This window comes from Limulus polyphemus, unplaced genomic scaffold, assembly GCF_000517525.1.
Source record: "Limulus polyphemus unplaced genomic scaffold, Limulus_polyphemus-2.1.2 Scaffold819, whole genome shotgun sequence".
In the NCBI taxonomy this organism is placed as follows: domain Eukaryota; kingdom Metazoa; phylum Arthropoda; class Merostomata; order Xiphosura; family Limulidae; genus Limulus; species Limulus polyphemus.
The window spans coordinates 335,605-359,746 of record NW_013666429.1 but is presented as its reverse complement, the minus strand read 5'-3'; the positions used below and the strand labels follow the sequence as shown (position 1 = coordinate 359,746).

The window sequence follows — 24,142 nt, the reverse complement described above, 5'->3', positions numbered from 1 at the left end:
CAATTTAATGAACTATTATGGTGCCTTATAAGTTACTGTCTCTGTTGGGTTAATGAACATAATTCAATTAGGCATTAAAGGGTTGTTGTTGTTTTGTTTGTTTTTTGTTTTTTTTACAGAGTTAGATAGATTGTGTTACACTTCTGTAAAAGGTTCAATGTTTAAAGGCTTGAAAATAACAGCTTTTCAAAGATGCTTGGGATTATTCATTTTTAGCCCAAACATCCTAAACAAATACCTTTTTGTTATGAGCCATTTAAATTTGATTCCGGAGTGATAAGATTATCAGTCGAGCCTTTTCTGCTTTTTAAGAACGTAATTTCATATTGTTACGTCTCTGGTCGTTGGTTAATTTTTCGTAGAAATTCTTCCCGAAAAACTTCAGCGATGCAAGTCCTTTCTTAAATAAACTAGTTTATTCTTTCTCAATACAACTTTGCAATACACTTATTTTCCACAGTCACTTAAACACACGCTATAATTCTCAACGAACGATTCACGCACTTTACTTACTACCGCGCTTGACTCAATTGTCCGTCTATATCTTCAATCTCTCTGTCCTCTATTCAATCCCGATTAATTGTCTGGCGCATTTATATACAAGAATAAAGGGCGCCTAGCAAATACTGCATTATTCGTGATGTTCCCCGATCTTTCTAGAACTCATTACGTGTTACCAGCGTCACGTGATTTCCGCCTTCGTAACAATATTTTATTCATGAAAATTTCAAGATTAAATCATTAGTTAGAGAATTTGCAAAAAAAAATTATGGCCTTTCCATCCTGTACATCAAATTTTGCAAATATGCTGCAAATTTTACCTGGAGAAAGATATATTCTTTGATAATTTAAAGAAAAAGATGAAATATCACAATTTTTTCTATCACAATCCTTCATTACTCATCTCAGGGCCTTCATAAGCTTGAACTTTAAAATATACATTGAAATGTTGAATTTTAAGATTAATTAACTACGTCGTAACTTCCAGCAATCACATACTTGGACTACACACATGATACCAGGAATGTACATTCTTAAACATTGTGCACTTTTATAAAGCGTAAAAATAACTAAAATCAAATTAAAGTAAATCCAAAATAAGCTAATATAAGATAAACTGAATAAACAAAGTTTAAATTAAAGTGATAACGAATACAGTGTTAAAATCATATTGTGTTGAAAAGGAACAAAATCAAATGGACTATGTACAGAAGAAAATATAACTGAAACATAAATGAAACAATATAATTACAAATTGATATTTTCACAAAACAAGGCAGCAGAATATACCAGTTATAATCCAAGACGATAAAATAAAACTAAGTACATACCAATAGTGAATAGCATGCGATTTGTTTGTTTTAGAACAAAGCCATATTGGGCTAACTTTTGTTCCCCCCCCCCAGGAATCGAACGCCGGATTTTAACATTTTAAGTCAGTAGACTTACTGATTTCCCACCAGAGGACAATAGAGAAATAATTAATTGAACAATAAAGAAAAATGGATGCATAGTGGAAATTTGCTTTAAATTAAAATATAAGAAAATAGAAAATATATTAAAATATAAAATAAAAATGAACATGCCAATTCACAATCGAAAAAATGAAATAAAACTAAGTAAAATGGTACACAATTAAAACATTATAACTAGAAGGAACATTTCATCTTTCAAGGAAACAGTTTTTGTGACAAAACAATTAGTCTATACAGTGAAGAGGAGGAAGAAAACCAACAGCAGCTGTAATTTAAGCTGCAGAATCAGCTCCAAACAAGCCTCTAGAGTCGATTTTGGCCCCAAGATTGATGATAGTATTGATTGTCTTCATTGCAGCAAATGCTACAAGGGATTATGATGCGACTGCCATGTTACCAGACAGACCACTTGTTGTGGACATGTTTTTATGTGGTTGTAAAACAGGATTATAAGGTACAAGTAACATTCAGTCTGACAATCCAACAGATGCAGGAAGGTCACTGGCAAGTTACAACTATAGCTGTGCCTGAAGTTTAATCTAATGGAGCCTGAGTTGAGTCTGTTCACCAACTTGGGTGAGTTCAGCAGTCAGCTTACACATATTATGGTAGCTAATTTGAAGAACCATGGTATTGTAATTACGTGATATGAATTAATAACAATATATGGAAATGAAGTTGAGTTTTTAGTAGATGCTGTAATTGCCAGGACCTCACTCAATGTGGCTATGTATCAGGCACTCCGTGGAAGGCCAAGTATTGGCTATTTAGTATCAACTTCATTCTGGAAGGCCAAGTATTGGCTATTTAGTATCAACTTCATTCTGGAAAATTATGACTATCTAGACATCTTTGTTCAGTCTCCAGTATCTGATAGGTGGACGTATTATGGAACTTGTTAAATTTTTTGCTTGGGTAACAAGTGAACTATAGTTCTGTGGCAGAACCATCCAGAATCGGCCACACTGGCCTGAGGACATTGGATTGTATGTAAGCTTATTGCAAAGAAAATTGTATATTCTCCTAATGTGTAAGTGATGTGTCCATTGTGAACTATGGTGCAGTCTAGTGCATCTTTGCCATTTACTGCAGTAATAATACTTACACACAAAGTAAAGCACTGTTTTTTGTTTCTTTTTCATGGATTATAGTCTATACAATTACCTAAGTTTAATTATTAATCAGTTGCTATTTCTTCAGTAAACTATTTTCTGTCTGGAAGATAGTGTACACTTACTGAAGAGATCTGTACCAGTGCTAGTTTGTAACTATAAATATTTGTCTATTCAGTTCTCCCATGGAATGGTTTGGACACACACAGCTCCCAGATCGCCTGAAGTCTTTAGATGAGGATTGTACTAATAATCTGAATTTAACACTAGGACATAAAATAAGTAAATTATACAAGGAGTTTCCTGATTTGTTTGTGGATCCACAAGGCCATTACATGCACACACATGAAAAAACAAAACAAATACAACACAAGCTTCCATGGAGTATAAGGATAGTAAAATGTTTGGAGTACATATTTGTCTCCAGCAGTGATGGTTAGAAAGAAGGAACATCAAGATTTTTTGTAGGCCTTAGAAGGGTGTAGGGAGTAATATTCATCAACATCTTTCTGGTAATACATATTACTTTATGTCTGGATGCACTGTACACTGTCCATTACTTCAGTACTGAAACAGGTTAGCACTCAGGTGAGTTTAATTGTTGGAGTTTCAATTAAAACCAACCTGTTCACCTTATTTTGTAGGCCTTAGAAGGGTGTAGGGAGTAATATTCATCAACATCTTTCTGGTAATACATATTACTTTATGTCTGGATGCACAGTACACTGTCCATTACTTCAGTACACTCGATCTGGCTAGTAGCAAGTTGAACTCGATGATGATCAAAGACTGTTTTCAACGCTAAAGAAGGACTATGTGGATTCCACATTGTCATTTGGATTCTCTAACATGCCTATCATTTTATCTAGAGGCTAATGAAGTTTAAATTTATAGAACTGTAATGGGAAAGATTCGGCGACCCCCCAACTCATTAGTTCCCTTTGTTTATCATTCGGGCAATCGGCGTCCCCTTTCGAGTTGGTGCCCTATGTGAATGCACCTCTCGCACTATTCACGATACGGTTCTGCAGCAACATGTTCTTATTTTCATGTTCTGTGGATTTACTTAGAGTGGTAACTTAAGGACATTAACTGGAGGCTCAAGGACATCGCGGAACCGAGTGTAGTTAACCCCAAACTCGAGCGGAGTTCATCGTACAGAAAGATAAAAAAAGCAGAAATGCACACATCAGAAAAATCTTTATTTATCTTAAAAAACAACAGTACAATACAAACAATATAGTACATTTGTTTAGTGGGTGTGTAGACCTGGTAAGAGATGTGTGAAAAACTTTATTAGTTTTTTGTTTTACCAATTCATCGTGATTTCCTTTGTAAGTTAAACTAAACATAAATCAAGTAAAATTTAAACGGAAAATATTCCCCAAAAGTTGACATGAAACAATTAGTACAAATACTTAACCTAAGCGTTAAGCCAAACAAACTCCAACTCCCTCAAAAGTCAGTCTGCTACAATCGAAGTCGACGATTACGTTACCCTCAAAGTTAGAATTTGACAGAAAAACAAAACGAGAAGTCTGTTAATTTTTTCAATCTGAAAATTTGCAAAAAATCTTTTTACAATACCTTTGAAACACGCGTTATAAAAGTCTGCCAAAATTCTGTTATCTGAAAGTCCACAAAATCTAACTCTTCTGGGAAAAGCGTGACCTTTATGTACGAGAACATAATACACAGACAAAGGCAGCGAGCAGTCCAGGTGTTTAAAAAGTAAGGTGTACAAAGAACATGGCAGCCCTAACTATTATCTGATTCGCAGACAAGAAAAACAAATGTCTCTTTAACTACGGCACAAGTTATCCTTCTCATAGGAGAAAACAGATGACATCAAATAATGAACAAACGTACTGTGTACACAAGTGAAAGGGAAAGATGAGTAACTTACTCGTCCAAACTGAGAACGGTGACAAATAAAATAATTTTAAAACCTATATATATCAAGTAAGGGGGTAGCTAACGCGTGGTACACTCCTGTACCATATATACTACACAATAGGTTGAGGAAAGTACTAAAGTCACTACCAAAATTACTCTCAAGTCAATTAATTGTGTGCCTGTGTTTTTATTAGCATATTGATTTTAGTTTATTTGTTGTTTTTTTGTCTTTAACAGTTTTAACTAATACAAGTGCGTTTTACATTGAGTATGGTCTGCACTCTGGGAAGAAGCCTGTGTTTTATCCATTAGATAGTTGATTGTATAAAGGGCCTGAGCGATGATTTGTTTATTTTAGAGCAAAGCCACGTTGGGCTATCTGGTGTGTCCAGTGTGTTGTAAGTTCGTCAACTTACTGCTGTCCCACCAGGGGCGCCTGGGCAAGCTAAATTCGTTTGGAAAATAAAAGCATTAATAATATTTACAATTCTTGATCATTCTTTCTGCATAGGATTTTGTATTTTAAATTTGAAGTTTTAAAAAATTCGAGAAAAAGAAATTATTCACTTTTTTTTTTATTTGTATACTCTTGAATTTTCTACAAACGAACTGGTTAATTACGTACTTTAATCTAAACATTATCTATCACCCCTGGTCGAATCCTGTGTAAAAATAAAGAAACAAAAACAAAATAATTTGGATGAAGCATTTTTTTTTATCTTTACGTGCAATAAAGCTCACACTTAAGACGGATTGTTCTGTGTTATAAATACATTATAATAAATGATCTTATTGATTACATCTTTTTATCTGTACGGTTAACGATCACACTATCATCATAATATATACACCTCAATAAATCATTGCAGAGCAGTTGCCTTATTCCATTTCGTTTCTGAATGTAATAATTCTACAATAATCAAAGAAATTAAGAAACATCAGGCGGCAGCTTTGCTCAAGTTTGTTTAATAATGAAACATTAGGTGACCATTTTACTCAAGTTTGTTTAATAAAAAAATCAGGCGGCTGCTTTGTTCGAGTTTGTTTAATAAAGAAACACCAGGTGGCTGCTTTGTTCAAATTTGTTTAATAAAGAAACAACAGACTGCTGCTTTATTCAAATATGTATAATAAAGAAACATCAAGCGGTTGCTTTGCTCAAGTCCGTTTAATAAAAAAAAAATATCAAGTGGCTGCTTTGCTCGAGTTTGTTTAATAAAGAAACATCAAACAGCTGCTTTGGTCAAATTTGTTTCTTGAATAGCAAATCTAAAGACCCTTAATATTGATATTTCTTCATAAAATCCAGCAAGTGAATAATCTGGTATCTCTAAACATTTCTCTGTAGTCGGGATACATAAATCTTATTTAAACAAAGTGTCAGACGTAGACAAGTATTATACTTGATCAGTGTATATAATGATGTCATTATAGTGAAAACATTCATATTTTTACACACACAACTGCTGTGCTTGGTTGCTTAGTCGACTATCTCCTCTAGATTATATATGGAATATGTTTTTGTTTTCATATAAACTTTCAGGCAACAGGGTGAGAAATAAGATACTTTCTGTATATGCTGGAGTGAAGCCAGACATCCTATTTTAATTTATCGTCTGACTTGACTGAGATACTTTATAGAATGAAACCTTGAACTTTAAGGTTTCTGGGGTAGACCTCTAGCGGCAGGACCAGGATAACGAAGAGATGGTTTATTCTGCGTCATTACTGCAAGTACAGCACCCCCTGCATTAAAATAAGTATACACAAGTAAGAAATTATCTTACTTGTTTACAAAAGTGTTGTAGTCGGCGCCTGTAGGATTAGTAAACACTACTCTATATAATGTCATATTAATTTGAAGAAAAACAAAGAAGTTCAAATTAAAGGACACAACAACAAACTTCAGTTTATTTTAAGATGTCTGTAATACGTAAATTCCTTGTTTTGTTTCGTACTAACAAGAATTGCCTAGTTCTCTTAGTGTCATAATTAATATTATCCTCTCTATAACAGGTCGCATTATTTACAAATACCTTGGAAGAACTTCCTCTGGTATAGCTTCAAACATACAAGAAGAACAAAGAGTATTTAATGAATCTTTTGGAAAGTCTAAATGTTGCAGTTATGTATCAATATATTTTGTTGAGTGGATATAGTCCGTTGAACGTGGCTTGAAATGGAATTTTTATTATTCTGTAATCTGTGATATAGGCATTGTTTTTCGGCGTATGACTACTAAGGCAGTATGCTTTAAGTGCTATTATTGGCACATGCTTGCCACAAAATGAGATGAACACGTCATGTTTGGATGCTTAAAAGTCGTAGTGTTAACGTCGAAATAAATGTGTCACTACAGTGACTTCGGAAAAATAAGCATAAAAAACAAAGAGATATCTGCAATTAACATGTCCTGATCTTTACCTAGTTATCTTTAAAGATTTCTAATACATTACGTCACACTTGCGTCATATCCGGAATCAAATGTCGCTAAATCTCAATAATAATTTTATAAATAGTTGATGTTCATTACTTAAACTGGATTAGAATCACATAAGCTGAGGGAGGTACATTTCAAAGCATCTTTGTGAAGCTCTAACATATGATAACATTATGATAGTTATCAATTATCTTCAAATAAAGAAAATGTATGTTTGCAAAAAGAACTCACTTGTATCATACCCCCCCCCCTCTCCCACTCTCCCTTTCCAGTAGAGTATTTAGTTTCCTTTCTGAGCATGACGTGTGCACCTCTCTACACTTGTGCCATATGGCTGACTGATCGTTAGCGGGAGGGAAAGTGAGTGAGATGTTTAAAAGCCAGGCGGGGCTCCGAACCACCAATGTCTGCTCGCTCGGTTTTAATTAATGTTTATATAGATTACAGATAGTGAGGGATTAGGTTTGTATACTCGAGACAGAATTTATCTAGATATTTTTTGTTGTAAGACTGTATTAAAGGTTTTTAAAACTGGGTTAAGATGGGGCGAAGCTAGTGCTTGAGCGAAACTTGAGAATTATCACGTACGGGATTGTGTTATAGTCAGATGGACGTACCGAACGCCGGTTGAACGTGACTACTGGCAGGTCCTGGTTTTGCGCTGGTCGTCTCAATAACAAGCCTGGAAACAGTAGTTTTTGAACCCACTGAAAACGTCAGCTGTTCGATGAAACTGACTAGGTCACAAGGAGATGGAATTAGCAAGCTCTACAGCCCGCAGGTGTTCGTATTTCTTTCGCACAAAAAGCATTCTGGTAAGTCATGATAACTAATACGAATAAAGCAAATCATAGGATTTCGTGTCAGTTACGTTTTTTAAAAGCAATTTACCACCGTTCACACACGCGCTCATGCGTTGTAAAACCTCATGAACGTTACGAGATAAAATGTCCACTAACCTCTCGAAAAAGCGAGTTCCACATAAACGAAAAATTATTAGATTCTGTTCACAGAACGTGTGATAATACTCCTGGTAGAGTGAACCCATTAAGTCGGTACCATCTGTTTAGCTTAGACTCTGTAGTCAAGTTCAAAACACTTATAACAAGTTCAAACGTATTAAACATAATATATGACTTAGTTTTCGACTAAAACTCGATCACGTGACGACTTGAAACATACTGATTGTCCGACAAACAATCACGAGTTTTAGCCCAATTAACTTTTTTTCCTCCCTTTTTTTATTTATTAAATTTCATTGACTGTCAGTTTTCTATCTTGTGCAAAGGCTTTAAAAATGCACTAACTATTAGTAACTGTTATTTTTGTAATAACTGGTAATAATTGGAAGTTCTTGTACTTACAGTAACGTGAAATTTATTAGGACACTATTGGTCCTGTAGTTTTTATTTGTTGAGCCTATGAAATAAAACCATTGTCGCTTAAAATGTTGGGAAAAAAAAGCAAACGAAATACGGAAATTATTGATTTTCTTCACTTTATCCGTAACTTTAATATGCCACACATTTAATTCATTTAAAATTTTAAGATATAATCAACATATAGCCACAAATGATTAAGTGTACTACATATACTAAACTCCGTTCAGTATGTTTAATCTAAATACAAAGTGGTGTAACTTTGTTGCCCATAATTGCTTAAAAATTTTGTACCATTCATCACAGACAAACTCTGAGATTTTAGCATCCTGAGATTTGGATGTGGGTGTTGCCAGTAAAATGCCAAAACAAAGAGAATTAACACACTTTGACAGAGTACGAGTAAAATGTTTACATCATGGTGGTTGTAGTTAAAAAAATTATAAAATGCCTTGGCTGTTCACCAAATACGGTGAAGTACACATTGGACTCAGTTCTATAACATCATAAAAGGTAGGGAACAGAGAAACAAGCTCACCAAAAGAGATGTTAGAAAATTCTTGATGATGACGTTAACAAGTCACGCAAAAGTAATAACTGTAGTCTCGAGAATGCTACAGAAATTTGGCCTTTGAGGAAGAGTAGCAGCAAGAAAGCCCTTACTGTGCAAGGGGACCAGCTTTTGCAATAGAACGTGTATCTTGATCTCTGGAAGATTGACACAAGGGATTTTGAACAGACTTGTCTAAATTTTAATTTGGTTCCAACTGACAAGTATAGAGGTCTTGCACTGACGTCAAAAAGCTACATGGTCTATAGTTTAATCCGCCATATTGGAGGTCAAATGCTTACATTCATCTTAGGTGAAAAATTATAAATTTTTCTCTTACTATTGTTTTATTTGACGCTTTAAATTATCACAGCGATGTGCATAACGAAAAATATGCCGAGAAACTGAATAGCAGTAGAGTTTAGGATCCTTGTATTTTGCCACACGCACTTTTTAAGCCATTGTTATCATGTACGGTTTTACTGAATCTTCTACTGACATAGATAGAGTGCTGTTGATTTCTAGAAAGATATGTTTGGCATCCAATAAAGTGGTGTTGAATGAAACAAACAGTTCTATGACGTCGAAGAGTCAATGAGAGATTATATAAGAAGCTAAATATTCAGGAGACTTTATGATTTTATGGAGCGAAAATCTTCACATACTGATGGAAACATGAACCTGCATTAATGAACAGTATATATATTTTATCACTCTATACCCTCTGTAAAGAAGCTGATTGAGCAGGACTTCATATTTCAAGAAGATAATAACTCCAACACCCTTCCAAGAAGTGTCGAATTTATTTTATAAAAATAAAATAAAAATCTCAGGAAATCTCTATCGAATGGAATGGCCGCAGACCTTAACCCTATAGCCAAAATCTAGGACTTGCTGGACTCTATACATTTCAAACATACCAGCTGTATCAAAGAAAGCCTCTGGACACAGCTTTAAGAAAAATTGCATCATATACGTCAGAAATTTTGAGAAAATACACGGAAACAATGCCACAAAGATGCCAAGCTGTTATTGATGACATAGGTGGCCACACAACACATTAGCACTAAATAAACCAAAATAGATTTTTTTTGTGTATTAATTTTGTAAAATTACCTGTAGGATTAAATTGCAATAATAATAAGTTAATTGCCATAGCATGTCAATGAGGACTATTTTGTTCGTGCAGCTTATAAAATGACGGTTGTTGAGACGTTCTAATAAATTTGCACACTAATGTATATACTGTCTATATCACATAAAACAAAACGTTACCTTCCATCCTACGTTACACAAAATAGAAATAAAACCCCTCACAACATATCTTATCAATTAACAAAGATAACTCTTCAGTCAATACGACATAAATTAATAAAAATATACCATACCATTTACGGTAAGAAACACAACCCTTCAGTCTTGGACATATCTAAAGAAACGCTGCCTTTTGGTCTATACAAGATATAGTAAAAATGTAACTCTTTTCTTCAAATAAACTATGACACATTACTTTTCCATCTATACCTAATACAGTACCTTTCAGTCAATATCTAATAAGGTACAAACATAATTTTTCAGTCTATAACTAACGAAGTATTCAACGTTACCATTCAAATCATAGAATAAGAAATGTAATATTTCAGTATATACAACGTAAAAGAAGAAACGCTATTTTTCAGGATACAGCACCTAAAGTAAGAAACATTTTATTTGAAAGTATACTAAATAAGAAAATGTTGCCCAGCTTATACCACTAAAACTATGCCGAATGAAAAAAAAGAATATTGCTCTACTGTATATAATAAAGTAAGAAACGTTATCTCTCATACGCCATATACAGTAACAAACGCTATTTTTTTTTTCTTAACACACATAAAACGTTAAAATGCCCATCACTTTATGCAGTAAGAAATATTAACTCTCAGGCTAAACACTTTACAATAACAAACATTACTGTTTACTTCATAACACATAAAATGTAAAAAAATTTATCACTTTATACCACATACAGTGAGAAACATTATTCATAGGCTATGCTATATACAGAAAAAAACCTTACTGTTTATTTCATAACACATTTTAGGATGTAAAACTGTATAACACTATACTGCACAGTAAGAAACATTAACCCTCAGGCTACACTATATACAGAAGCAAAGTTACTATTAATTTCATATTGCATGAAATCTAAAAATATCCAACGCTTTATACCACTCACGGTGCGAAACGCTAACCTTAGCGCTATACTACATGGACTATTTAACATAATCTTCTAAAAAAATATTAGGGATACTTACATTACTAATATTATGCTTTTGTATAATTTTAAAAAATAATTATAATGATACATAATAAATTAAGGTTTTACGAAAAGAAAAGTTGATGCCAAGAAAAACCAAAAATGGCCTATACTGAATTTCACGTGATGATGTTCAAAAATATAGTGACAGACATAATAGACTTACATCCAGACCTTTTCTAGATGTAAATGGGAGCATTAAATATCACTATGATGTTATATTATTCTCTACAATGTACATGTCTCCAAGTCAGGTAATAGCATTTTCTCCATCAACGTATACAGCGCGAGTATTTGTGATGTTTATGACAGATTACATATTCAAGATTACCCACAGCCGTGGAAACCCCTTCTTCGCCTCGTTTTATTGGCGGATGATGCAGTGGGTCCACTAGTGTAGTCCACTAGTGACTCTCATCCTTTTGGCAAGCTGGAAAAGTTTGCTCTGGCATAGTTTTAGAAGCAAAGCTGCTACAGGACAAATGTAATTTGCAGATATGTATTTTTAATTTGGAATGGTTTATTATTGAAATTTATCGTGCATAATCCACTATGGAAAATTAGAAAGCTGAACACAGCAGCAGATAATAATGACCATCACCGGTACTGTCATATAGTAATACATATGATTGTTAGGAAGCTAATTTACTTTCACAGTGGTTTGTGCAGGATTTTTCAAAGTTGGTGCACATAAGAATGGGATGAATTTGAAAATACCTTAACAGGATGTTTTGAAAATTGCACGAATTTATTAAAATTCGGTTTACTTATGTTGCAATGTAAAAACTGTGTTTGTCTCCGAGATTAGATAAATGCCATTAGAGAACTTTTGATATTGCATAAAAACAAAGGGGAAGGGATGGTTATTATTTCTCCGAAAGGGGGCCGAAGGCCGTCTGGAGGGGTCACCTGTTTTAAGAACTCGCACCACAATACAGTAGTGTGTTGTCTGTCAGTCAGTCAGTAGACTCTAAAATGACACCACATAAGGGAGACACTTAATGTTGCAATTTGTACTGTCGTGACGTCAGTAGAACGTGCGCATGCCATGAAACAGGAGAAGAATTATGCACTCTGTAGGTTACAACACAGCATGACATATGAACTTCAAAAGCAAGAAATATAAATATTTGTTACTCTTAATTTTGGTTTTATTTACTCTTTAAACAGAAAATTTCGGGGACCCTATGAAAGTATATCTAGTATATGAGCTCGTATTACCCGTGGTTTATGTACCTGCTGTGTCATTGTCCCATTACAGTAAACATCGGCAAGCAGTACCACCTATTAAAATAATAATTGTGCCAATCTTAAGGTACTTTGTTTTAATGAAACATTGCATCTTTATTACATTACCTTCAGCTACTCTTAACCAAGAAATACGATATGTTTACAACAAAGATGTTGATTCTTTGCCTTTTAATAAATTATATGAATATGTTACAAACGTATATATATATATAAAAATATAATATATATATATATATAAACCTATCGGTCTACTTAGAATAACGTTTAATTTATTCTTCTTAAAATGTCAATTATTTCTAAGTTGTAATCGAGCTGTAATTTAGTATACATAGTACTAAAAAGTGGGTTTGTAAGTAGAAGAGAGAAAAAAAACAATTTGGTTGTTTATCTAGAATTATCTGTAACATTTTCTAGTCAGCGCCACAACTCTCAATACGTTTTTTGTACTAAATGAAAAAAAAAGGAAAGAGAGGCATTAAATCGGTGCCCCCGCCAGCTCTTCTGACCCTCTAGAGATGGAATTAACAAACCTATTTAATGATGTTGTATGTTACGCTTAAAGCAGGTTATTTGTCTCAAAACTTCAACTACATCTAATTTCACTCACCTACATAACCCCATTACAAAGATGTAGAAAATCTTCCAATTTGATAATCTCTTTCTAGAATTTACTGTAACATTCTCTCTTATTTATACTTGGTCAAGCTTTTTTTCTGCTTTTAGTACATTGCAAAAATTATACTACCAACCACAATATAATTCAATAATAATGATAAAGCTTAACTGCAAGTGATCGAATTACAAAATATATAAATTCGTGTCTCAATCTCTGCGTTATATTTTGTATCAAAACTTGTCAGCGCGTGTACAGAGGGCGATGTTATAGCATTTGTTTCATAATTTCCGCGCAAAGCTACACAAAGGGTGGTCTACGCATAACAGCACCTAATTTTGTAAAGATAAAACTATAGGCAGTACCGGATTAACGCATAGGCCACCCAAGTTTTAAAAAAAAAGTTCGTAAAACGAGCAGAATAGAGGTAAGAGTGTGTGTTTTCTTATAGCAAAGCCATATCGGGCTATCTGCTGTGTCCACCGAAGGGAATCGAACCCTTGATTTTTAGTGTTGTAAATCCGAAGACTTACCCTTGTCCCACTGGGGACTAGAGGCAAGAGTTAGTCATTATTATTATTATTATTCCCAAATATTACCAGGGCCTAGGGCCCACTATACCTTAACCCAGCCTTAACTATAGATAAGGCAGTTTATCAACAGCACCCACCGCCAACTCATGAGTTACTCTTCTCTAATCAAATACAATGATTTGACCTCCATCTTATAGCTCATTCACGGCTCCAAAGTACGGAGCGCATTTCTGCGGCAACGGGCAAACCGTAAAACCCTCATATTTAGGCCACTAAAAAGAGATGAAAAACGTAATTACAAAAACTAAAAGACCCACTTAACTTTAAGAGCAAGGGGAACAAAAAATTTAGGATTGGTTAAATCGATGCCTTCAACTTCATTACAGCTGAGAGGAATAGTGGAATGACTAGGTAACACATTAGTGAACAGCTATGTATTATTTGTGTTTGTATTTTATCACATCTTTCTTACACACGCGTTACTTAATTATCTACATTGTATCAAGGTGTATTTTTTTATATACAAGAACAAATATTATATCGTACCCACCCTCTTTTTTCAAAGCTTAAAACCAAAAGTTCTATTTAATCGTTGTAATACGTTTAAAACTACACATTGTGGATATGCATGTCCTGGTCAAACTATAGGTTTATTTAGCTGTGGACGTTATTATTAATACTGGTAAGTTCCTTTATTCTTGAACCATGGGCATGTCCGTCGGTGTTACATATGGTTCAAACCCCCATAGGAGAGCTCTATCCTCTAGCAGCCCCCCCCCCTTCAACTGAGTATAACTTTTTAAGATTTTTTAATTCTATATATCATGACTTCCATTGAGGCGAAAGTGATTATTTTTGCTGACCCCAAGCTCATTCTTTGCCACCCTTATGCCCCCAAAATAAATCTGAAAAATGACATTGCTCTGAACACATTACAATTAAACAGTAGGTTTATTTAGCTGTGAACGCTGCAATTAACACTATAAGTTCATTTACCCCTAAATAGTGGTTTTATTTAGCTGTGCACACGTGTTATAAATTCGTCGAAAGTTTCAAAGAAACCGTGAATGTCTAGTTATGTAACTAACAAATGGTTTAGCAGTTGTTTTATTAGGCTTGTTTCTCAATCTTCACTGGTGACTTTTTGGTTAGTTATAGATACTCATAAAGTCTTTAGTTATATTTATTCTTGATTTTTTTTACCATTCTTAGAAACACACCATTTAATCCTAATAGATGTAATATTTCATAAGCATTCTATTTGCTTATCAGTACCTAAATAAATGTGGAACAGAGTACAGTGGAATGTGTCGTCTCTCTCGTCCTACTCATTTGACGACGACTTTCCTTCTGGCCATCCGACCTATATTTTGAGTTCCAGTTTCAAAATTCCAGTTACTTGTTGATCTACTTTACATAAAGTTATCTGTACAATATGTGTACAAGTGTATATAGGTAGACAAATGGAAAGAAAGGCATTACTCTGAAAATGTATCTCAGTTTTAAGATTAAACTTCACTTACCAGTTTTTCGATATATACAAAAAACAAAAACAGATGCAAATTCATGAATATCATTCATATGTTATAAATGTTTTCAAAGTGGTCGCTTATATCAAGGTTCATACTTTCCGTGTGGCAGTTCTAACTTGGCGTTATTTTTATCTGTTAGTGTATTGAGCTGAACGGGGGTGGGTGTGGAGGAAGGCTTCATAAAAGTGGTTTATATATGGAGTAATCTAATGCTCTTAAGAAGGTCCACTTACAAAAGTAAATTCTATAAAGCAGCGAATCTGAAACCCTTTTGTTGCGCGTTCTACCTGATTTGTTTTCATCATTTTGGCGAACCACGCAATATACTGACTAATTTAGTTGTAAACGCTTTAAACTCCTTTATCACCAAAACTGTACAACTGAGAATTTCCTTTTCCTATCCAACATGGTCATCATCCACTTATATCTACCTGCTTCTACGGCAGAGTTTTTAAAGTTTAAAAATACGGGTTTATAATAGGACCTTTGACCTTTCCATGATTCTATAACCTTTCTGTGGACCTCCTGAAGAGTGGATCCGCGCCTAAAGATTGTGAACCTCTGCTCTGAAGCTTCTGATTATTAAGGTTAATTATCTCTGCGGTACGGGGTATTTTAACATTAATATTTGTACTCGTGTACATCACAGAGGTCGCTAACAGTAAAAAAAGCTGTCAAGAGAATTGGGTACAAGAATAAAAGTCTTGATAATACTTGCTATATCAACAATTAAGTGTTTTTATGACATTCTTGGTGTTCATAATTAGATGAATATAAATAACATGCAAACATCCTTAGTTTTAAGGAGCGGTGTCACAATTACATACACACACACATATATAAAACTTGTACACAAATACACACACATATATATAAAACTTGTACACACACACATATATATGTGTGTAAGTTTTATACAATTTGCCGACAGTGTATAAAACAATATAAATATTAATCAAGAAACGATCTCATCACTTCTTGCTTCCAAGAAAGAGTTTCTGTATAAATCACTCGTGCAATACGTCTGTAATAACGAGCTCGTGGCTATCTGTACATATGGTAACTTCTGTATACCCTTACACATCAATTCGAGGAAGCTATGCATATATTGCTCGTGTGTTTTTGTGGTGTAGACTACGAGAAGAAAAGAGGAAGTAATCGCATACATAATAACATAAAATAATATTTTAGGACAACATGGGACCTATTGGTCCATCTCGGCTGTTCCATCTTCAAAACTAAATTAAAATGATTTAAAAAAATAAAATGAAAAATTTTAAACCCAGCCCTTTTCATTCATTTAGGAATCAAGCTTTTTTCTTAAACTTACTTAAATTTACTGCCTCTACAACATCTGAAGGCAATCCATTCCAAAGGCCAACCACCCTGTTAGAAAAATAAAACTATCTTAGCTAAAGATGACTCTTACCTTGCAAAAAATTATATTTGTGTCCCCTAGTCCTAGTATTCTCATTGTTAAATATAAAAAAGAATGATGCATCAATACTATCAATTCCCTTTACAATCAATCAGACCCCCACCCCCAATTCTTCTTTTTTCAAGAAAAAACAGTTTGAGAGATTGCTGCCTCTCGTGGTCTGACAATCCCTCCATCCCAGGCACCATTCTAGTAACCCTTCTCTGAACCATTTTCAACAATTCAATGTCCTTCCTAAGGTAAGGAGCCCAAGACTGAACACACTATTCTAAATGTGGTCTAACCAGTGACCTGTACAATGAAAGTATAACCTCTTTAGACTTGTATTCAATATTTCTATAAATACAACCTAAAATCCTATTTGCCCTACCACTAGCAACAGCACACTGCTTGGGTGGCTTTAGAGACTGATCGACTATTACATCGAGATCCTTTTCCTTCATAACACTATTAAGGTTATTCTGATCCAAATTATACTTATAATTCAAATTATGATAACCCACATGCATTATCTTGCATTTATTATAATTAAAACCCATCTGTCATTTATTTGCCCAACTCACTAAATGATCTCAAGCATTTTGTAAATCAGCAGCATCCTCTTCACAGCTAGCAACACCCAATACCTTAATATCATCTACAAATTTAAGTAATTTATTGACTATCCTTTCATCTATGTCATTGATGTAAATCAAAAAAGAGCAAAGGTTCTAAGACTGAGCTTTGAGGTAACCCACTTGTGACATTAATCCAGTTTGACTGAACTCCATTTGTAACAGTTCTCTGCTTTCTTCCATCCAGCCACTCTTCTATCCAATTTGCTAACTTATCTCCCACACCTGTAGAGATAATTTTTTTACAAGCCTTTTATGTGGCACCTTGTCAAATGCTTTCTGAAACTTCAGATACACCAAATCTATACCCTTACCCTCATTTACATAAGCAGTAACCTTTTCAAAGAATGTTAAAAGATTTGTAAAGCAAGATTTTCCATTAGTGAAACCATGTTCATTATTTAATAAAATTATAAACTTTCTTATACGACTTTACAAAGCACCTTTTATCAGACTTTCCAAAATGTTTCCTACAACTGGTGTAAGACTAATGGGTCTATAATTACTGTGACAATTTTTATCACCTCCCTTCAAAAGAGGAGTTACATTAGCTAACTTCTAATCCTCTGGTACCTGCCCACTATTCAAGGACTGACAAAAATTGGTAGTAAGTGGCTCACATATCCAATATTTAACCTCCTTCAAAACCCTTGGGGAGATATTATATGGCCCAGGAGCTTTATAATTTTTTTAAATTCCCAATGTTTTCTTAACCAGCTCAGAATTAATGTAGCAATCTTGTTTTATCTCGTTTTCATTTATCAACTGATCAAGATGTGAAATATTGTGGAGTAAAAACCAAAGAAAAAGTAAACTTAATAACCCAGCCATCTCGTAATCATCAGATACTAGCCTTCCTTTATCTTCCCTCAAGGGTCTTATCCGTATGCAAACATTTTGTTTCCACATAAATAAATCCTTACTGTTAATTTTTATATTTTCAGCCAACCTTTTCTCATTCATCCTTTTTGATGTCCTAATTTCCTGTTTCACCAACTTTCTTTATCTTCTATAATCTTCTAAGTCGCCTGTCATACCGGTCAATTTATATATCTTACATTTATGATGCTTTTATTTAATTTTATTTCTTAAACTCTTTGTGAGCCAACCTGTTTTTTTTTTTTTTTTTTACTTGTAGCTACCATTTTCTTTCTATTATGAATATGTTTACACTGAATATTTAAAATTTATCTTTAAAATGTTTCCTCATCTGATCAGTGTCTCCAAATAACTCAGCTGCCCAATTCACAACAGTTATGATTTTTTTTTACAAAATAAAATTACAATTTAATAAAAGTTTCAAAAATATCAGCTCGAGAGGGTCAAACGGATTTTTATTCATAAAGATGTTGCTGTGTATAAAACATTCAAGTATGTACACGTATGTGTAGCAACAAACTCTTGAGATTTTATTCATAAGGTGACATACCACAAAATACCATACACATCAGTACGAAAGAGCTATTCCAAGACTTCCAGTTTGTAAAGGTGATCTTGTACAAAACTATTTTGTTTTCAACATTTGACACCATTTAAGTGGAATAGTGTAATACACATCCACTCCTCTTGCACAGCAGCTCCACGTGTGGTGATGTTTTGGGGCTTGTCCCTCAGACGACATTTCAAGATGTTCTAAAGCAATGAAATTGAATTCAGGCTGGAGTTTTGGATTGGCCATGAAGGATTTTGACAGTTATTTGTCTCAAATCGTTGCTACTCACACCATAAAAAAAGGGAATGGAACATTATCATACCGAAAAAATTGTGATTTTTCACCTTAAAATTTCACTAATGCAATTAAAGCAACACCGCCCAGAACCAAATAATACAGCAATACATTTATGTCTCCCTTAACTACTATCAGTTAACGTAGTCTAAACAAACTCAAAACAGGCTCACGCTGTGGTAGGGGCGATATAACCGTATCTAAAACATCAACCAATGTCCTTATAACCCAGATCTGTTCATCCGAAGCACACCATGGGTAACAGAATTCTCCCTTCCATCTGATGGCTGTTCATTATTTTTCACCCCATTTTCGACGCTTAACTAAAAGTCATTCCACATGAAAAAAAAAGTGAGGAGGTTAAAGAGGTTCACTTAGTTTGGCCGTCGAACATAGGATAATTTTATGCATATATCGTAATATATGTACACACATCTATAACAGACAATAGCATTCTTCGAAAAACCACTCTGAAAACGCCAAAATGCTCATGGCTTCTGTGAGCATGTTTCTGAAATATGTCGTGGAGAGAGCGACTTAATCAAGGAATTATGAGAACTGATTGTGATGAGCAACCAGTCTGTAGAATCTAACGATAAAGGTATAAATAATAAGTACGCTGGCCTGTAAACCGTAACTCTCATAAAGTCATGGGCGATGGATTTAATGCTAGTTTCGTTTTAAATCTTCATAGACAGAGGAATGGTTAGTTTCGAGGGGCTGACCGATATATCTCGCTAGCACTTCCAGTGGTCCTTCCCATTATCTTCAGTGGATTTGAATGTGAATAGATGAACTGAAAGTCATTAACGCCCATATTATTGATGCTATATATAAAACATATGTCTTTGAATGTTCGCGAAATATTTTCCTCGTGGTATCTTTACTCCAAATGTGGCAGTCCCTAACCTTTATAAATCTTACGCAGTAGTACCGTGGAATTCATATGCAAATACAGTTAGAAAGATTTAGTTGGAGCATTCAGTAGAGTGCATACCTGGGCCACGCAGCGTTGATCATATTCAGCTCTCAAAAAATATGAAAATGTGTTACTATGTCCATCGTTTTCAACGGACACGGATAATTTTTGGCAAGACAATGAGGAATAATATTCTACATATTTCCACCAAGTTTCATCAAAATCCGATCATTTTTGACTAAGTTATAGAGCAAAAATATTGTGAAAAATCGGTCTCCATGTTAACAGATAGTTTTGTTACGTGACCTTCACCCTTCAAAAACTAATCTCTTCTAAGTTGGGTCATAATCCAAATGTATACCAACTTTCGTCCAAATCCTTTCAACCGTTTTCGAGAAATCTTGCTGACATATACACAAACAAACACACACACACACACACACACACAAGGGTGAAAACGTAACCTCGTCCACCTTTGGTGGCGGATGTAACTAGGGGTGTGGTGTTCTGATTTATAAGTCCAAGGAAGTTGCCTATCGGCTTATTGTTCATCAATCAAAGAAAGAGGTTGTCTTACTTGATCTGATGGTTATTTTTTTAGATTATAATCGACTTTCTATCGGTCAATATTTCATAATTAGTGTCGAAATGTAATCGCTTTGTATCGTTATTGATAAGTTATTGTCTAATATTCTGTAATTTGAAATGTCCAAGTATTAAAATGATCTTTCTTTTATGAATTGGCTAATTGTCTACTAAATGTGCACTATATATTGACAACATAAGTTAGACCCGGAGCAACGTTTTAAATTTTATTAAACAACTCATTTTACATTTCAATTAACTTTGTTCGATTTAGAAACATGCAATAAAAGAAACAACGCAACAAGAACTTCGCCTGTGAATCAGACCGATCGAAAACAAGGTACATCGTAATCAGAATGTTTGTTTGGCCTCTGAAAGCATTACATTGCGTTGTAACTTTGTTTACAACTTGCTGATATTATGCTAAATATTACCATTTTTCAATAGTTGTTCTAAGAAGGCGAATTTAATATCATTCACAAAAAGGGAGGCACCATTTATAACCATATATATAATTGAAATATATTTGAGTTACTAAAAGCGTTTTTATATCTTTATGTATGTATAAGTTAAGTAGAGGAGACATCAAGAGGATGCACATATACACTTAAATTCTATAAAACAAATGATCTTAGTTGTTAGAAATTCACAGTTATGTCTTGATTCGAAATAAACAAAATCCATACAGCAGGAGCTGATTAAGGGAGTTGATGGGACGGCTAGCCGCTTCACTTCTCTTGAATAAGTATCGCCAGAACACATGGGAAGGGTCTAAAAGACGCTACTAACCCACTCCCTGACACATTAATAATTTTTGGAATCAACCAGCTCGTGTGGTTGAAAACTTTTCCGGAAAAGCATGCCTCAGACATCATCAAGTAGCCGCCCCCTTAAATACAATCCTGAGTCAGCACACGTAGCGGTTTTCATCCAAAACGTAATCGAGCTGTTGGACAAAACTAGCATACTAGCAAATATACAATAATAATACATTTCTTGTCTGTTGAAAATTAACAGTTCAGTAATAAATTTACACCACAAAAGATACTATTACAATAAAAATGTTCCAATTCTCTAAAGCAAAGTAAAAAAGAAGTACATTTCCTTTTTCAGCTGTGTTCAAGATTAGCGGAGGTTTCGAGGGTTGTCGATTATGATATTTTTCATATCGATATGATTACAAAATAATTTGTCTGACACCTGTTAGCAGGCTTCCTATATATTTTTCTATAAGCGAGATTAGATGGATTTAGCTTTTAAAGACTTTTATCTTTTTTTGCTCTCTACGTCTGTTTATTTTGGATATTATGATGCTTTCTGCCCTTGACATTATGTTCTTCATAGATTATACAACATCCTAACTTGTATATTTAGTTAAGACACTCGAGAACAAGTGACGAAATGACATCAAGGTTGACATGTGTGACGTGAAAGACAGTTTGAAATTGTAGGCGGAATATGTCAACTCGTATCCAAGAAGTTAAGCACGTGATTCTTAAGTATGCAGAAACTCTTATCTGCTATACTCTGAGAATTAAATGCCCACATGTAAGAAAGATTGTTCCATTTTTTTATGTCCCTTGTATTATAAGTTTTTCGTGATACCAGTTGACCCCTTTAGTAGAAAGCTATCTTCGCCCCATGGTGTCAGACTGCAGTGCTCTTTTTGGACATAGTGATAGTAACTAAGTGATACCCCATTACTTTATGTTATCTTAAATGTAAAAGTGTTGACTAGAAGAACTAAAAGTTATGAACGTACACTTCTATGTAAATTAAAATTAAAATTTTGTTTAAATGAAATTTATTTACACTCTTAGGTCAACGAAATCTCGGTATATTTCACTGGTATCTATACAATAAAGATTTTGTTTCCTGAACAATTCTTCTTCAAACTTTTGAGAAAGATTTATTAAAACAACTGCTAACAGTTACGGCAATTACAAGGAATTCTGGGAAAATCATGAAAGGTAACGTAATATTCACCTGAATATTACAAATATAAACAACTGACGTTTTCACATAACACTATCATTATTAATAACGATAATTAAGGTGAAAATGTGTATACAGGTAGATGTATTATACTAAGCTTACTTGAAATTACCAAAGTTATATTTGTTTAACTTACGTCGAATCATGAGATATTGGTTGAGATAGATGAAATAAACAGTATGAAAATTTAGATCTATATCCAACCATATAATGTTTTGTAAACATTATCGTGTTTAGGCATTTAGATGTAATTTACGTGGCCTTCTGATTAGAAGGCTCAGACTGTAAATCCGAGGGTTCAAGGCTAACGTCCTGATGCTGAAAAAACGTGATCAGCACATTGGGATCGTATAAGAGTTACAATGAGATCCCGCTATTCAGTCAGACAAGACAAGCAAAATAATTTATAGTGGGTGGTAGTGTTGACTACCCGCCTTTCCGCTAGTCTACCACTGCAAAAGTGGGGAATACTTTGCGCAGATAGTTCTATGGTAGCTTAGCGTGAAATTTTAAAACAAACACTGTAATTCTGTCTATCTTTTAATGGTATTGAAAACCTTTGAAAGTTAGAAAATACGAATACACAGTCAGTAATTAATGCTCTAAAACCAAGAAGTTCATAAAATAATTTATAATTACAGCCCTCTGAAAAGCCCATTATAAATTTATTTTACCAACTGTTCCACCTGCTAGCCACGACCTTCAAAGAAGCCCTTAGTTTCATGGTGCTGTATAGTGTGACAGAAAATAAAGGTGGTCTGATCAAAACAGCAACCTCATTTTTCCTCTCATGTTGTAATTTTTATCCCTCTTCATATTTTCTAATATTTATCAACATAGTTCTACTTGATCGCTATACGTGTTACGTCAGTTTAGATGTTAAACTTTACATTATGTTAAACTCAATTAGGAGTTAAATATTTTTTAACATGTTCTATGAAATCTCATGGAATGTCATTGGTTCATAATTTTTCTGTTCTTATAACATGTTTGTCATTTTCATGGATTAAAGACAGTACAAACAATTTTATTCATATAAGAAGTGCTGGTGATGCACTTGTAGTCTAGTGTGAGTAACCAGAAAGAACACACTCCACTTATTGCCGCATGAGTTCAAATTTCCCTTCTGAACACTTAAGTTACTCAAGTTATTACAACACTTCAAAATAGACAGAACCCTAAGCTCACTCTTTCTGCTCGGTAAATATAAACAGGTTTCTGTTGCATAAATTGTAAGTCAGTGTTCTTAAATTGCTAATTTTTGTGCTAACCAACTCTAACACATGCACGTGTGAAGGGTTAATTGTACTTTATAAGCACGTTTTGCATATTATGCTAATATGGTAGCATGACGCCGCAGGTGGCGCCACGGATGGCATATACAAAACCTATACATATTTGGTTCACAGCGAAATCCCGGCCACTCGAGATGCACTGCAATTTCAGATAAACTTAACGCTAGAAGGATATAAAAAGTATTTTTGATACCTATCGTACAGACAAATTGGGTGACATTTTGTACTAGGGGGTAGGATCATCAAAAATAAATCTTGGAATTTGACTGCGAAAATAGTACTAAACGAAAGTAGTAATCATAAGGCTTCCACAGCTCTTTTTTTTTTTCAGTAAAATATTAAATGTAGGTAAATATTTCGATCTACCTACTTGGAGTAGCAGTGTTCCACTGAAGCTAAAAATAGGTTAAGTTGTTGTCTTTTTGTCCAATAATATTGCACACATAAAAAAAAGGGGGAAACCGAAAGTAATCCCACTATTCTTTGGTAA

At 34.1% G+C, this 24,142-nt stretch overlaps 1 protein-coding gene across 1 annotated transcript in view; it reads left to right on the top strand.

The window, feature by feature from the left end:
* Positions 1-7,243: 7,243 nt before the first annotated feature.
* The window catches only part of LOC106460704 (NADPH oxidase 4-like), a 76,804-nt gene continuing 59,905 nt past the window's right edge, over positions 7,244-24,142 (top strand). Inside the window, exon 1 of the mRNA XM_022387481.1 lies at positions 7,244-7,738. Within this exon, the coding sequence (XP_022243189.1) occupies positions 7,676-7,738 (63 nt within the window). The 5' untranslated portion in view covers positions 7,244-7,675. The remainder of the gene's footprint in view (positions 7,739-24,142) is intronic.